This window comes from Aspergillus foveolatus, assembly GCF_047715535.1.
Source record: "Aspergillus foveolatus strain CBS 279.81 unplaced genomic scaffold BDW70scaffold_61, whole genome shotgun sequence".
In the NCBI taxonomy this organism is placed as follows: Eukaryota; Fungi; Ascomycota; class Eurotiomycetes; order Eurotiales; family Aspergillaceae; genus Aspergillus; species Aspergillus foveolatus.
Genome location: NW_027396125.1, coordinates 38,978 through 53,805, shown reverse-complemented (window position 1 = coordinate 53,805; position 14,828 = coordinate 38,978). Strand labels below are relative to the sequence as shown.

Below are 14,828 nucleotides of genomic sequence, written 5' to 3'. Positions count from 1 at the left end.
AGTTTGCGAATTTTGGAGAGCCAGATTCAACGACATATAAACTTTTTTGGGGCGACTCAATGGGAGGACTATACTGTTATCTTCAGCCGTTCCTATTGCAAAATATCGGTTTCCGACTGATACCATGGGACCCAGAAGAATAAAGGTGGTATTTTGCGTCTGTTATCACGAAGCGAAGACTGGGGCGGAATCCTGCTTTTATCCATTTTTTCTTTTTCGTGGCATTTTTTCTGCGCCTTGCCTTGCCTTGTTTATTTCGTGGTTGCATCACAGTACCTTTCGGGTGGCTCTTTCTTGCGTTTAACTGCCTTTTATGCTATGTTCTTATACCTCGTCCATCACTGGGTGGCTACCTTTACGGTCATGTTGCGAAAATGGGAGGCTCTCTCTGTTCCATCGTACTGTCTTTACTGCGCGTTCTGCTCCGTATTCTATCGATACGCTTTACTTACCCCTGGGAGGCTGTCTGATTATAGTTTTAGTCATCACTCTAATTTAATCACTGCGTTATCTTGCATCGTTTGTTCTTTTCCAAACTCCAGCTTCTGTATAGTGCGGCTGTAGATCTGGGTTCCATCATCTTCCGTTACGCACTTGCTGCTAGCCAGGGTGCATAGTGTGCCTTGATAACATGGGCACTCTCAGCAGCGTGACATTTGATAAGAAGCTCACTTCGTCCAGTCTAGACCATTCTTTGGGGATAATATGGCAGAATCACTTGAATAAGGCCCTTGCAGTTCATTTATTCCCAATCCAATCAGGAGCTATCCTTATATTAACTACTAAGCACTATAGTAAAGCTCGCGAATAGACAGTCAGAGCGGTTGATACATGGCACCAAAACAGCAAGCAACCTGGCATGGCTAGGCTGGAAAGACGATAGATGTCGAGCTGTCATCCACAGTACTCAGATCAATATCACTAGTCAAAACATGGACAGGAACAGGAGCAGAAAAGAAAAGGGGTCAAAATCAATCAATCAAAAGTTGTGTCAAAGGGAATAGCATCAACCACACAATCATCGAATCGACCAATAAGCCAACAGAAGGGTACGCTCAAAGCTATGCAATACAATAGTGTTGAGGTAATAGCGGGGCGCTCTAAGCTAAGTTGAACTCAGCTGAGCCAGACTAAATAAGTCAACTTTTCAAGCAAGCATCAGGCATTTGGAAACGCGTCTAATACCTCCGCCATTTTCTTAGCGCGCGCGGGATCCTCGACGAGCAGGCCTCGCTGCTTCATCACCATGCAGAGAGTATCAACGACTTTATTCAAGGATGAGGCGGCGCCACGCTCTTGTCTGAATCGAACGACGGACAGGTTCGCTTGCCGGCCGTCTTCAATGACGGTGTAGAAGTCTGCAGAGAATTCGACGGGGCGTAGGTGGAGAACTACAAGACGAGGTGACTGTTAGACAGATTATGGGCTTGGTCTGGTGTTAGGCCTGGGGAGTAAAGTAGATTCGCTTCAATAACGGAGAGAAATGAAGGGGAAGAAAATAAGACGTACAGTTCGACTCTCCAACCCGGCCGTATATGATGCTGTTGGGCTTATCAAGGTAGATATCCTCCATACCATACTGCTTCCAGTCACGGAGCATCTTGTAAATTTCCTTGCGGCCTTTTATTTTAGAAGCATTGAGGGCAACAACCCGGGTCGCAGGCTTGAATTGAAACACACGCGCGAACCAGTTGTTGCTTATGCCGCTGGAACGTATGGACCGACGAGGCTTTGTAATTTTTTTGTTTTCTGACAGCTTTGGCCCTGGATGTGGCCGCTGTCGTTCGTCATCCCGGTGGCTTTCAAGCACAGGGTTTGTGGTTGTTGATTCTGGATCTGGTGCTAGGGTTACGATTAGTTTAGACAAATGATGAGGCTAACGGTGGATGTTGTTACGCACCCGCATTCCTGCCTTTTTTCCTCTTCATGAAGCTCCAAAAGGAAACCTTGTGCGAGTCTGATGGCGGCTTGCGGAGCTTTGGTTGGTTTTCTGCGGCATTTGGCGCAGGATATACTTCATGGACGATGACTGTTGCCGAGCTCGGGTGTAAAGGCTTGACTATCGTGGGCGCCTTCACAAAATCCTCTTCGATGTTCTGGGATTTTCTAAACCAGGACCACTTCTTGTGATCTGTAGATCGAACGGCACTGCGTCGAGGTGATGCTGGATGCTCGTCAATTGGATCTAACTCGCAAGGGGTTCGGCTATGTCTAGGGTTGGTGCCAACTCGTGAGGCTAATGTGTTGCCCTTATCGTTTTCGGGCCTGTCAACAAGAGCGGCCGCTGGTCTGCAGATTGCTCGCAACTCAGTGTTGCTGATTGACTGGTAGGAGCTATGAGGCACCATCCGAATGGAGCGTTTCCCACGACTAATTTGGCTGCTTGCAGCAGTCGAGCCTGAAACTTGTCTATCTTTCTTGGAGGGTGGCGTATCATCAGACCTGTCCCCAGTGTTCAGCTCCTTGGATAACACTGACAGCTGGGTGGGTTCCATTAGAGTCCCGCAGAATAGGTCAGTCATCGAGCTGTAGTCTTCCTTAGTACTAACTTTCCCAGGTCGCCGTGTCTTTTCTTGTTCAATCAACCGGTCAAGGTGATCTATTACCGGAGCAAGGCATTGAGGCATTTCCTTGGAACCATCCTTCATTGAGTGCTCGATAAGCCTGCGGCGAGTTTCTTCTAGCTCTCTGCGAACATGGGAGGTCTTTGGCGAGTCCGCCCGCGGGGTAGCTGCCAGGCACACCGTTGAACTGCTACTATCCATTTGGTGATCTGAGATTCCAGGACTAGCCGGTGAGACAGATGTCGCTGGAGTCTCCGAACTCACGCAGGTGGTATCTGTACACCCAGTGGATAGGGAGCTACCATTGAAAGCTTCCTCACAAATTTGGCTGAGTTCGTGAGAGACTTTGCGTGCTTCATCTCGCCATACGAAGTCAGAGTGCTGCACTCTCCGCTGCACACTGTTCCTGACAGCAATCCCAGCGCCACGTACGACCGCTGGTTGAGCCGGTAGCAAAAGACTGCTTCGTGAATCTGAGAATGGGTCGTCGTCGAAGCCTGATATGAGGCTGGCTTCGCTTGTTTGTCGATTGCAGTGGGCTCTTTTTGCCTTGGCAGATGCAGAGCTTTGTGAGCGGTTTCTGTTGTGATGGAAGGTCACATTCCGTTTGTAGCTGACAGACCGAGGTGTAGACGCAGAATTCAATGCTCTACGTGAACCGATAAGCGACGTCTTTGACTGGAATGACTTAACCGAGTTGAAATTCTGCTTTCTCTTCCGCACCAAGGTAAAGGGTGGGCTTTGTTGGCATTCTAACTCTTGCTCATCGTCGAGAAAAGGGTTTGACGAGTCTACTTCCACTTCGGCCGGCTTAGGGCTCGTTTCCGGAGCCTCTCGATGAACGGTAACGTGGGCGTATTGTGGTGATTTATCTGGTACTCGATTGAATGGAGACCGATAAGGATCGTAAGTTTCAACGCTAGCTGATGGCTTTGGTTCTCTCATAGTGGGCCTACGTTTGCCCGTTTCTTTGACTGATGGGGCTCGAGAACGCCTTTGTGATCCGTTTTGTGATCGGCTCCGCAAGTGCTTAGATAGCCGAGCCTGGCCTCTTGAGATATGGTGGTAGTCACTCGTTGAATACCTGAGATGCTGGCCTTGGTAGTTCTCGAGTTGCTCGTTCCTGAACTTGACTAAAGCATGGTAGAACAGCCGCTCTTGCGTTGGTCTGAAGTTTGTCAGAAAAACATTCGGAAAACATTAGGATGGAAACTTACTCCAGACTTATTAGCTTCTCAATGAGACGTTCAGGTTTTACATCATGCCAAAGTGTTTGGAGATTCCTCAGCAGGTCGACATCAATATCCTGTCTTACCACAGGCGGACCACAATCCTGGGGTGACAGAGGAGGTGGAGGGCCCAAATAATGGTTGCATATGGCCTGGTGAAATTTTTCGTACTTTTTGAGAAGTGGGTGTTTCCAGATATCCTTCATGCTGATACGATCGTCCGGTTTCTTTTGTAATATGCGCTGAATGAGGTCTGCTGCCTCAGCGCTGACATGGGGTGGAATCATATAGTCGCCTTTTCGAACAAGCTGTAGAGTGGCGTGTAGATCTTCTCCGTCAAATGGAAGGAAACCAGTGAGCAACGCGAACAGGATAATCCCACAGCTCCAGAGGTCCGCCTTGTCGCCTCGATACTTGCGGCCGTAGATGATCTCCGGAGCCGCATAATGTGGGCTTCCACAGGAAGTATTGAGCCAATGGCCTGCAGGTTGAAGAGCAGCCATGCCAAAATCAGCAAGCTTGATGTTGTGCTCACCATCTAGCAAGATATTTTCCGGTTTCAGGTCCCGATGGCATATGTTAAACCGATGGCAGTACCCTAGGCCGGCTATAATCTGTCGAAAGAGCCGAACTGCCTCTTCTTCTGGGAGTGGTCCATGATTGGAGACGTAGTCGAATAACTCGCCCCCTTCGACGTATTCCAAGACAAGATATCTATTTATCGTCAGTTGTATTTGACGGCAACGGGCCCATTACCACCTACAACTCGCCTCGGTTCTCCCACACGTCATACAAACTGATAACATTTGGATGTTCGATGAGCTTCATGATCACAACCTCCCTTTCGATCCCCGAAGGCATCTGTCTTCCTCCTGCCCCAATAAAAGCCCCTGCACCTTTGTCTATGGCAGCAATGCTATCGCTTTGCGATATAGCAGCGCATTTCTTCGAGACAATCTTGACAGCCGCTGTTTGGCCTGTCACTGCATGCTTCGCAAGCCTAACCCGGCCAGTAGCCCCGCTGCCGAGAGTCCTGCCCAGCTGCCATGGTCCAACGTGTGTCTTTCTTTTCCCCTTCGCCGAGACAATCGAGGCCGCCGATACGGCCGAGTTGCGTTTAGAGCCAGCCCTGGAATCTCCTACTGGCGGGGGACCATTATTCTCCGCGTTGTTCCTGGGCGACAGAGGGCTATCGACAATAGACATGGGCACTGGTGAAGTCAAGGCGTGTTCCTCCCTCATCAGTCCTCGTTCGGTAGTAGGAGTGTGGCAGTTGTTGATTCTGTTACTGGCGTCCGTCAACGGTGACCGCATCGTCTTGGAATCTGGAAATGGGGACGTTTCTTCCATTGCCAGGAAATCCCTAGCGCGACAAGAGTGCTGTAATGCCACAGCGCATATGGGCTATCGTTACCGCTCCCTGACAGCTTTACCATCATCAGATTGAACACTAAGCTTCGTTGACTCCAGGCACTTGGGTCCACTTACATTCAAGTCTAGTTTGTTGCAGCCGCCTGACCCCCAACAACACAGCTATTCCTTCAATGTGTGCTTTCGGCGTTGGCTTGAGTACCTACCGATTCGATTGTATGGATTGGTATGTCGGATGGTCCCAGCGCCGGGTTAGTAGTTAATAGTCACTGGTACATCAAGTCGACAAACATCACTGAAAAAAATTGGAAGGCCTCCAGTACCCGAAGACGATGAAGGAAAATCTGCAGCAGCCTCGGAGCGGTAATGGTGATGACAGCAGTCGAGCCCAGGTAAGCCCAGGGAGAGTCCCAAAATGTCAAGGTAATTTCCAGCAAAAATGCTACCAAAACTCATCTTTGAGAACCGCCCGGCGTACAACTGGGAAGCTGTTAGCCCAGGCATGCCGGACTAAGGTAGGACATTGTCTGTGGAATGGAGCTTTTCCATTGGGAGTGTTTGTTTTGAGCAGATTCCTCAGGTTCCCCCAACACTAGATGGCATCGCAAGCAAGAATGCCGTTCCCGCCCAACTATGAACATCAATTCCTACGCGGCGATGATATGGCGGTGTATCCGTTGCTGTTGAGAACGTCTTTTGGAGCACCAAATCCTGCGCCTTGTCTATTCAGAGAAAATGCGATTATTTCTGGTGCTTAAATGTCCTGGGGGGCTTCAACAATCACATGTTGCCCAACAACCACAATAGACAAGAAGTTCCCCTCTTTGAAAGTGTTAGCTTGCGAGCAAAGGGGCGGATAAGTCCAGATTCCTTGAGCCAAGGGCGAAGGGGTGTTATCTAGATCTGATCAACATACTCGCCAACCCGAACATTCCAACTATAAGTGGCCTTGGCCATTATCCAATGGCTCTGGCTTCTATTTTTACTTAATACTTTGCACCGGGTGGACATACAGTCTGGTAACAGGATATCGCCGTTGAATGAACATGCAATCACCAATGTTCCTCCCCAATTTCTACATCATCAACGTCCACCCCATCCACAAACCATCGTCCTTCGCCGTTCCCATCAGGGCCAAGTAAAATGTCATTGCCGCTCATCATGCGTTTGCACATCTTTCCTGATTCCCTGTCGAAGGTCCAGTCTTCGAGGCCGTAACACCGCTTCCACCGCATGGAATCGTTGGCATCTTGAAACTCGTACCAGAACTGAACGGCGATGCGGTTATCATTGAATGAGAAAAGCTCTTTTCGCAACCTGTAATTTCGCTCGCGCTTCCATTTCGCCGTTAAGAAGTCGACAATTGCCTCTGTCCCAGAGAAGAACGAGGTGCGGTTGCGCCAGATGCAGCTCGGTGTATACGCCTGGGCAACACGTACGGGGTCTCTGGTTTTAAGTCAGCAAGAGTATGTATTTAAATAAATAGCTAAGAGCACACGAAGTGCTCTGTGGGGGGCTGAGTTGTGAGGTGCATCTGCAGGCAGCACGGCAAAGCCGTAAGTAAGGGATGAACATCTGCAGACAGGCCATGAAGATGCTTCAGCTCCTGTCCTAGCAGGTGGGGGGAGTAGCAGGAATATGAGATCTTCAATGTAAGAGGTAATGGAAATCATCGAAATTGTTTCAAGAAACCGGTTCGGCTCTTACTGGGCATTCCACAGGTTCTGGGCTATTTTGACTTTTGCTCTTGCTGTCTCTTCAGTGAATGGCGGTTTGAGATCTGCCATGGTTACGACTTCCGGAAAACTTGATTCAGATTCAGTGCTGGTAATCCGCAAACAAAATCCTTTGGAGCCGGTTAAAGGTGAGATTACTGGCAGTAGATATAGGCTTCATCACGTGTCAACATGCTTATGCACCTTAGCTACATTAGCACAACTAAAACACCATATCGTGCTAAAGCAAATATGGCAGCAAGGAGGCAGCAAATAACATAAAGATGTTAAACGGGAAAAAATTGAAAAAGAGAAAAAAAAAAGAAAAAAACATACAACAGCTGGGATTCGCATGTGGTCACCCACCATACTACTAACCAGCCGGCGTGTGGCTTAAGTACGGCTGAGCGGACGGGAAGCCCTGTTTTCCACACCCTATGGTCGTATGTACTAGAGTGATTGCAATTTGAAATTATATACAGCAGATATATATATTTCGTGTTTAGGTATGCACCTGTCTAGTCGCTAAGGATATCAGGAGCTCGGAAATCGTTTAAACGTATCCTGACTGAAAGAGGGGTAGCAAATAGGCCCTGATAAATATAGATGGCTTTTCGGGTTGATTTCGGGCTCAAGGCTCCCACGGCCTATAGCATAAACACACACTCAATCATCCAGACTCTGAATATATATCATGACTCGACGAACCTTCTGGACCAACAGCAATCGAGTAATCACCCAGGTACGCCATCAGCTCTTTGTAATACAGGCCGACTCTACTGCCTGGCCTGGCCCGTGTCTTATTAAGTGAGGCGAAATGAACGTCCGTTGATAGACTGCGAGACGTTTTACGTAGTAATCATCCTTCGTCATCCGCGAACCAGACCAGCCTCCAGGGCTAAGAGCAATCGAGCACTAATTTTGTCTAGCCACCTGCAATGATCTTATCAGATTCAATAACCGAGCCTACGGAGTACCGTAGTTCCCGTGGGCGATTCGGAAAGTAGAGGACACCGAAATCATTTTCGGTGGCAAGCGCAGCAAACAAACACGGATACCAACTGCCGACTAAATGCAGCGACTGTCTGCTCTATAGGTATGACTATTAAGGATACATCTGACGTTTATCGAGGCAACCCTCCTTCAGAACCCGAGGGCTCCTCGGAGCTGTCCGAGGCGACTCTCGGTGATCATTCGGTTATCACGTGTATAATGCCGCCTTATTAGAGCAAACAAAGGGCGGTCGATAATTTCTCTGCTATGAATGGATGGGGCGAATAGGCGGTGGCGGGTTTTTTTTTTTTACCAAGCAAAAACAGGTAAAATGGGATCCGCGCCTCAGGCTCGACGCGACAAGGAGGGGCAATCTAAGCTGGACTCAGAGATCTCCCCCATCCCCGAGGACCTTGAGGTTGAATGTGAATAGCAAAAACATATTGGGCTCTGCCTGACATAGACTGTATGTGTTATTGGGCCAATTGCACCTTGAAAGTCCCACTCGCGCTGAGGGGTAGTCGAAAGTGCGGTGTGCCTGATGTATTTACATGGAGCTTGTCGCTCGAAGTAGCAGTAAACAGTATGCAGAAAGTCTTACGGCTGGAAGCGGCGATGTGACAAACAGACCTCAGGTAGGCCGGGTGTTCTGTAATCATTCTACTAGGCACCGGGATTAGTCAATTTCGGGTTCTAGATAACATATTCCTCGTTGCGTGGTGCGTGGTGGGGGGCGGAAGTAGGGTACTGGGAGCAATTGGCGGGGCCTCAGTCTCGACGGTCTTTCTTGATAATACAGGCGGCGAATCATCGAAAGGATTCGTTCGGTATCCTTCTGCTTCGGATCACCTCACTACGGAGTATGGATGGCGCCTCTGCAGCCCGGGACTGCGCCAATTCGTTTCTTTCTGGAGCGCGATCTCCAATCCGAACGGCAACTCTGGCACCGTCCCAATCCTATTAATACCCCCGTTCCCCTCCGCTCCTGATCCTTCTCTTCTCTCCTGATAAGTCAACTCTCACCTTTACACCTACCTCTCTACACTTTACATTCTACTATCAATTCACTTTCTCTCGAACAAAAACCAACAAGTACTATCTTCACAATGTCTGGACTTAAGGCCGGTGACAGCTTCCCCGCTGACGTTGTCTTCTCGTATGTGGCCCTCAATTCTCATTAGCACATATGATTTTAAGGCTAACTATTGTGTTTTAACAGCTACATCCCCTGGACTGAGGAGAAGGGCGAGATTACTTCCTGCGGTATCCCCATCAACTACTACGCTTCCAAGGAGTGGGCCGACAAGAAGGTCATCCTCTTCGCCCTCCCTGGTGCCTTCACCCCCGTCTGCTCTGCTCGCCACGTCCCTGAGTACATTGAGCGCCTCCCCGAGATCCGCGCCAAGGGTGTCGATGTTGTTGCCGTCCTTGCCTACAACGATGCTTTTGTCATGAGTGCCTGGGGTAAGGCCAACGGTGTCAAGAACGACGACATTGTACGTTCACTCCTCAAGTGTTAGTACCATTGTGCATCCACTAATGATTCCTCCAGCTCTTCCTTTCCGACCCCGAGGCCAAGTTCTCCAAGAGCATCGGCTGGGCCGACGAGGAGGGCCGTACCAAACGTTACGCCATCGTCCTCGACCACGGCAAGGTCACCTACGCTGCTCTGGAGCCCGCCAAGAACCACCTTGAGTTCTCCAGCGCCGAGACTGTCATCAAGCACCTGTAATTTGACGAATGGGGATTGATAGACCGTCTGTTTTGCACATGCGTTCCGCCGGTGAGGTAATGACCTGTGAAGACAGGGGTTCATTTTAGATTTAGACCTTCCACATATAGAGGAATACGATGCATTTACGAAGCTATGAAAAGGTATCCCAGCTTTTCTTTTCGTAAGACTTTAAATATTATTATAGTCGTGCGGTAGAAGAGGGCACCCTTGTTGGCCAAGAATAGAACATAGTGCTGAAGGATATACGCCAAAGTAAGCTTAATATTTAATTACCCCAGTTTCCAGACGATTTACGTGTATCCAAGCGTTCTTGCTCGTTCGATTGGTCCTCATTGTCTGTGTGCTTTTTCTCTCGGCCGGGAGTTTGGAGGGGTGAGATTCGGATTGACAGCGGCGGACGCGCTAAAAAGTTCCATTCAACGCGGAACCCAGACCCTATCAAGCCCAGCCCTGTCAATCCAATTTCCGGATGGAGCTTTAAGCTTCAATCCTAACAACAGAGAGAATAGCGGCGTCTGTATCGACATCGAAGCTCTTTTGGTTTCGCCCATCCGGCCACCATGGGTGTCGACCCAACAAAACGCAAACCTGCGTTTGCCAGCCAAAACACAGCAGCTGCCCGCAAACGCGCAAAGACGATCGATGCCCGATCATTGGCGGTGCAGTCTTCTAGCGCTGCGCTCTCAGCGACTGGAGAACTTGATGTTGCGGCCTATGTTGGAGCTCAGGAGGCTGCGATCAGGTCTCTTGAGTCTGGTATTCAGCGATCGAAAGCCGCTCTCACGAGTCGCGCGTTTCAGCAAGTGCCGAGATCGCTGAGACGGCGGACTGCTAGTCACAATGTGAAGAGGGTTCCGAGAAGGTTGAGGGCTAGAGCTAAGAGAGAGGTATGCGCTTGGTTTGTTTGTCCCTCAAGGGTTGACCATTCATAGAATCGCGTTATGGCATTTTTCTTGGACGGTTACGCTAATGTCTGACGGGAATAGATGATCGAGGACAATACACCAACCGTTACATCGCGCCGACGAAAACCAACAGAGCTCATGCGAATCCGCCTTGAGACTGCAAGACGTCTACAGAATCTCAATTCCAAAACAAAAGCCAAGCGGGCGGCTTTAAAAGCCAAGCAAAAGAAGGACAGCGACAAGGCTCTGGAAGAATCCGGAAGTCATCCGTTCTCCATTGCACCGCGAGTTCCCAAGATTAAGAAAAACAGGCTCTCACGACCGTTGCTACCGGAGCCGAAATTCAAGAAACGGCAGCGTACGAAAACATGGCTCCCTACGCACATGTTCCACGCGAAACGCGCCCATATGACAACCTCGAACGATCCGTTGTGGAGGTTTGCGCTGCCACTGTCGCCGACGGAAAAGAGTTATAGACCTACACATCGGGCGAGTGGTGCTAGGGGTGCGGTGGCATGGGATATGAGCTATATTTCCACAATTCAGCTTGAAGGGACGGAGCCGGCCTTGGAGACTGTACTCAGAACTGTAGGAGTCGTGGGAGACGATGCTTGGGGTGTAAAAGGAAAAAAATGGAGAGCTGGTGTGAGAAGTCTTCGCGCGTGGGCTTTTGAGTCTGAGGGTCAGCGAAGGCCTATTGCACCTGTTACTCTCATTCGATGCGCTCGTAAAGTCATTGAAGACACGGAGATGGTCGATGCTGATGGCGATAGTAACGACAAGGGCAAGCAGAAGCGGAAGAATGCAACGAAGATGTTTGTCAGAGTCCATCCGTCTGCGTTCTTGCGGCTTTGGAACGAACTGCTGGCCATATCAAAGAAGCAGAGCCCGCCGGTCATGGTTGAAGACCTTCGGTTTGAGATCGGCAGCATCGACGTCACCGGCCCCGGTTCAACTGAAGCGCTACTTGCAGTCTTACGACCATCGGGCCAGGGTAAGGCTCCAGCGGATAGCCCAGAGGGCGTATGGAGTGCTCTTCTGGGAGTCACAAACCCTTCATCGCTGCCACAGAATGCTCTTCTCTCATTCTCTGTATCAGACCCTCGACTTCACTTCCCTCCTCAAAAACTGAAAGCTTCGTTCTCTGAACAGAGTATGCAAGAATTGGCCGTGTTACTGTCGACATGGCCTGCCGATGAAACCCAAACGTCGCCGGCCCTATTCGACCGCCGTTTCCGATTAGCAGCTATTCGCGACCTTCCCAGCCAAAAAGCTATTAACCGACGACGAACAGAAGCAGGGCCGGGCGAGTACCCGCGTCCGCAGCCTTCTGATCCTCAAATCCCTGTAATCGTGCAAGCAGTGAGACCTAGTACTCGGCAAAAGAACGGCAATTTCTCAGGCGCCTGGACCGTGCTTCTTCCATGGAAGTGCGTACCATCCATATGGTACTCCCTCATGTACTACCCACTCTCAAGCGGCGGCAATCCGCGGTTTGGCGGACTCAAGGAACAACAACAACTCTTCTTCGAAACCGGGGAGCCTTGGTTCCCCGGCGATTTCCCGGGCACTCATGCAGGCTGGAGATGGTGTCTACGAGAACGCGAAGCAGCAAAAAAAGAGTGGGAAGGACGGCCTAAAGGGCGGCGAGTCGAATTTGACTCTCTCGATTTGTGCAACGGTCAGAAAGGTGAAATTGGGCGCGGCTGGGCTTGTGACTGGGAGAGACTTGTTAAGCCTTGTGATGACGAGTCTGCGAAAGAGCAGAAGGAGAAGAACTCTAACGCGAAGAAAGAGCAAGGCTCGAAAACAGATAATATCGTGTGCGATGAAGAAAAGACGGCTATTGAACCACCATTCAATATTCATCAACTGCCATATTCCGAGGCGAATCTTGCTATCAATAACCCTGCAGTCAGTGTGGACGAGTCCGCTCTCGCAACAGTCAAACTCACCCTCTATTCTCGTGGCCATCCTGCACCACGTGCACGTATTTATCGTCTCCCCTCAAATGACCTAGACCTTCGCCAGAAGTGGCTTTCGTTAGCATCGGCGTTAACATCAACGTCGAAGAGCCCATCATTTGAGATCTCTGGCCAGAGTTCGCGCCCCAAAAATAAAGCTAAGTCAGAGGAAGACGCCGAATCTACCAGACAGCAGCTTGCAGCGTCCATCCTGCTTGATTCTGACTCTTCCTCAATCCGCAAAGAACACTTGCCGGTCCCAGTTGAAGAGGATCTCATTGGATTCATCACGACGGGAAACTTTAACCTCGCTGAAGGGAAGGGTACGGGCATCGGCTCAATATTAGTGTCCAAAGTGCGATATACAGCAAAAGGCACGAAGGGGAAGAATCGAGAGAGGAATATGTGTATTGTGAGGAATGCGGGTGAGAGTATCGGACGTTTAGCTTCCTGGGAGCTTGTTTGAGTATGTCGGCCTCAAAAGCTGAGGGAAGAGAGCTAGAAGAGTGATAATGTACATTACTAGTATGATACCCGTAGATTTAGGTAGCTACGCGAGTTCATTTTGAACTGGCTATCAATGAAGAGCCTCAGCTTCGCTGCTGTAGAGCATGCCTGTGCAGATTAGACGTAAAGAAGATGCATATAACCCCAAGTGAATAGTAGGAATACAAGTATAAATAAACAGCACATCTATTTTCGAAAGCGCGCCTGCTGCTCTTGGTCTCACAGCGCTGTCACACAACATCATATCGAATGCGCCAGACCAGACCAAATCAACCCACAATCCGATCCACAAATCCCTCCTCAAGCCTCGCAACTTCCTTCTTGAACTCAGCTACCTCCTTCCAGCAATCCAGCGGCCGCCGATCATTCAACCGCAAACAGCTAACGACGTCCTTTTGAGCCTTTGCGACACCCTCATCCAACTCCGCCAGCTTCTTCCTCCCCTCAAGCTTAACGCGCAACTCTTCAATATCTGAGTTCACAGACTCTCGGCTGAGCTCCTTGTTCACAGCAGCCACTTCGACAGCAGCAGGCGGGGGAGGAGCGTACTCGCGGCCGGCGAAGGGGATCCGGGGTGCGTCGAGGTCTAGTGAGCCGGCAGGGTAGTGCGTTACGGCTGGTGCGCTGGGAGCGGCGGCGAAGCTGCCGGTGTCCTTGGCTTCGGACAGTCGCTTCTCAATTTCGGCAAGAGTTTGTTGTTCGCGCGCGCGGAGACGCTCGAGTTCTTTAGCAACGCGGTTCTGGATTTCTAGTTCGAGAGATTTGGCGCGGGCGGAGTCGGTCTGTGGGGTGGTTAGCAACTTCATCTGAGCTTCATTCACAGAGTGAAGACTTCTGGAAATATCGTAATGTAGGATGACGTACTTCGGTGTTGGATTGGAGACCGTCAACGAGGTTTGAAGAGAACTGGATGGGGGAGTTGCTGGGTTATCTAGTTAGCTATCTTGGGTTCAATGGATAGAATCAGCCATGGCTATGCTCGCACGATGCGCTCTGGGAAGAAGAGGTGCTTTGACTTCTCTCAATCAAGTCAATTGCTCCGATAGAATCCCAGGGTAGTGTTGCATTCATACCTCTCGAAAATGTGTTTTGACCCGGCCGAAGCCTCGGGCTTCGAGCTGCCAGCGCCCATGATGTGTTGTTGTATTGGATGCTCGGGCACTCAACGTGATTCCAATATATTTCCTCCGGAGGCAGCTGTGAAGGTCCGCGATTGGTCGCAATGGGCGGATTGAAGCTATTCGAGGTCGTCAACCGGAATCTGAGAGGTTGATACTGCAGCCGATTTCCGCCGGCATGTCACGTGCCTAAAGTTATGGATTACATAAGTTGACTATCTGCTGGAGTTGTGCGACTAGCTTCAACATCAACTTCCAAGAGCCTTTGATCCTCTTGTATTTCTATATTGTACGGTGACGGATAACTATACTTCGCAGCTCTCTCTCTATATATATCATGAAACAAGCCAGCCTTAACATCCGCTTACGCTAGAAGCTCGGTCATACGGAGATTATCGTCGATTGTGCAGGCGCTGCTTTTTTATCGTGCGCATACTGGCCATCAAGTTCACTCATTTCAAAATCTTTTTCGGCTGGTCACGACCCAATTCTCAAATATATATATTTTCTTCACACTTCGAAAGTCTAACTCTCCTCAATGGTGGGGGTCAATGACGGGGGTGGCAGAGACGAACTGATACTCTCCCCCTGGTGTCCCAAGAACCAAGAGCAGCTAGGCCAGTTCAAGGTACCACGGAGTAGTCTCCGGATGGTGAGACGGTATAGTCAAAGCGAGGCTGCGTGACCGTCAGCCTCGAAGAAGATTGATCGTACTAGTTGATCATGC

The 14,828-nt window shown here is 49.9% G+C and overlaps 5 protein-coding genes across 5 annotated transcripts; 2 read left to right on the top strand and 3 right to left on the bottom strand.

Annotated features, from left to right (window-relative positions):
* Positions 1-1,158: 1,158 nt before the first annotated feature.
* On the bottom strand, positions 1,159-5,143 carry BDW70DRAFT_170886 (serine/threonine-protein kinase; the record flags this gene model as incomplete). Its single annotated transcript, XM_073743052.1, has 5 exons — positions 1,159-1,391; positions 1,510-1,836; positions 1,901-3,732; positions 3,782-4,507; positions 4,557-5,143. 5 exons carry the CDS (start codon positions 5,141-5,143, stop codon positions 1,159-1,161), a joined length of 3,705 nt encoding a protein of 1,234 aa, XP_073592760.1.
* Positions 5,144-6,095: 952 nt separating this feature from the next.
* Positions 6,096-7,329, bottom strand: BDW70DRAFT_142538 (uncharacterized protein). The gene is made up of 3 exons (XM_073737943.1): positions 7,216-7,329; positions 6,872-7,083; positions 6,096-6,610 (listed from the first exon to the last, which is right to left on the bottom strand). Exons 2-3 carry the CDS (start codon positions 6,949-6,951, stop codon positions 6,217-6,219), a joined length of 474 nt encoding a protein of 157 aa, XP_073592759.1. The 5' UTR covers positions 6,952-7,083; positions 7,216-7,329; the 3' UTR covers positions 6,096-6,216.
* A 1,215-nt stretch (positions 7,330-8,544) lies between these two features.
* Positions 8,545-9,746, top strand: BDW70DRAFT_142535 (peroxiredoxin family protein). The gene is made up of 3 exons (XM_073737942.1): positions 8,545-9,028; positions 9,092-9,368; positions 9,425-9,746. The coding sequence occupies exons 1-3, from the start codon at positions 8,979-8,981 to the stop codon at positions 9,602-9,604; spliced, it is 507 nt and encodes a 168-aa protein (XP_073592758.1). The 5' UTR covers positions 8,545-8,978; the 3' UTR covers positions 9,605-9,746.
* Positions 9,747-10,058: 312 nt separating this feature from the next.
* On the top strand, positions 10,059-13,001 carry BDW70DRAFT_104357 (ribonuclease P/MRP protein subunit POP1). Its single transcript, XM_073734366.1, has 2 exons — positions 10,059-10,494; positions 10,594-13,001. Exons 1-2 carry the CDS (start codon positions 10,168-10,170, stop codon positions 12,940-12,942), a joined length of 2,676 nt encoding a protein of 891 aa, XP_073592757.1. The 5' UTR covers positions 10,059-10,167; the 3' UTR covers positions 12,943-13,001.
* A 1-nt stretch (position 13,002) lies between these two features.
* Positions 13,003-14,220, bottom strand: BDW70DRAFT_104349 (Mic19 family protein). Its single transcript, XM_073734365.1, has 3 exons — positions 14,057-14,220; positions 13,848-13,905; positions 13,003-13,765 (listed from the first exon to the last, which is right to left on the bottom strand). The coding sequence occupies exons 1-3, from the start codon at positions 14,113-14,115 to the stop codon at positions 13,253-13,255; spliced, it is 630 nt and encodes a 209-aa protein (XP_073592756.1). The 5' UTR covers positions 14,116-14,220; the 3' UTR covers positions 13,003-13,252.
* Positions 14,221-14,828: the final 608 nt, after the last annotated feature.

Coding starts and splice junctions, on each gene's coding strand:
- BDW70DRAFT_142538 (XM_073737943.1), bottom strand. CDS start 6,951: ATGGCAGATCTCAAACCGCCATTCACTGAAGAGACAGCAAGAGCAAAA. Junction 6,611..6,871: donor CAGAACCTGTGGAATGCCCA/GTAAGAGCCGAA, acceptor ACTTAAAACCAG/AGACCCCGTACGTGTTGCCC.
- BDW70DRAFT_104349 (XM_073734365.1), bottom strand. CDS start 14,115: ATGGGCGCTGGCAGCTCGAAGCCCGAGGCTTCGGCCGGGTCAAAACAC. Junction 13,906..14,056: donor TCAAAACACATTTTCGAGAG/GTATGAATGCAA, acceptor TAGATAACCCAG/CAACTCCCCCATCCAGTTCT. Junction 13,766..13,847: donor GTCTCCAATCCAACACCGAA/GTACGTCATCCT, acceptor ACCACCCCACAG/ACCGACTCCGCCCGCGCCAA.
- BDW70DRAFT_142535 (XM_073737942.1), top strand. CDS start 8,979: ATGTCTGGACTTAAGGCCGGTGACAGCTTCCCCGCTGACGTTGTCTTC. Junction 9,029..9,091: donor CCCGCTGACGTTGTCTTCTC/GTATGTGGCCCT, acceptor GTGTTTTAACAG/CTACATCCCCTGGACTGAGG. Junction 9,369..9,424: donor GTGTCAAGAACGACGACATT/GTACGTTCACTC, acceptor TGATTCCTCCAG/CTCTTCCTTTCCGACCCCGA.
- BDW70DRAFT_104357 (XM_073734366.1), top strand. CDS start 10,168: ATGGGTGTCGACCCAACAAAACGCAAACCTGCGTTTGCCAGCCAAAAC. Junction 10,495..10,593: donor GGGCTAGAGCTAAGAGAGAG/GTATGCGCTTGG, acceptor TGACGGGAATAG/ATGATCGAGGACAATACACC.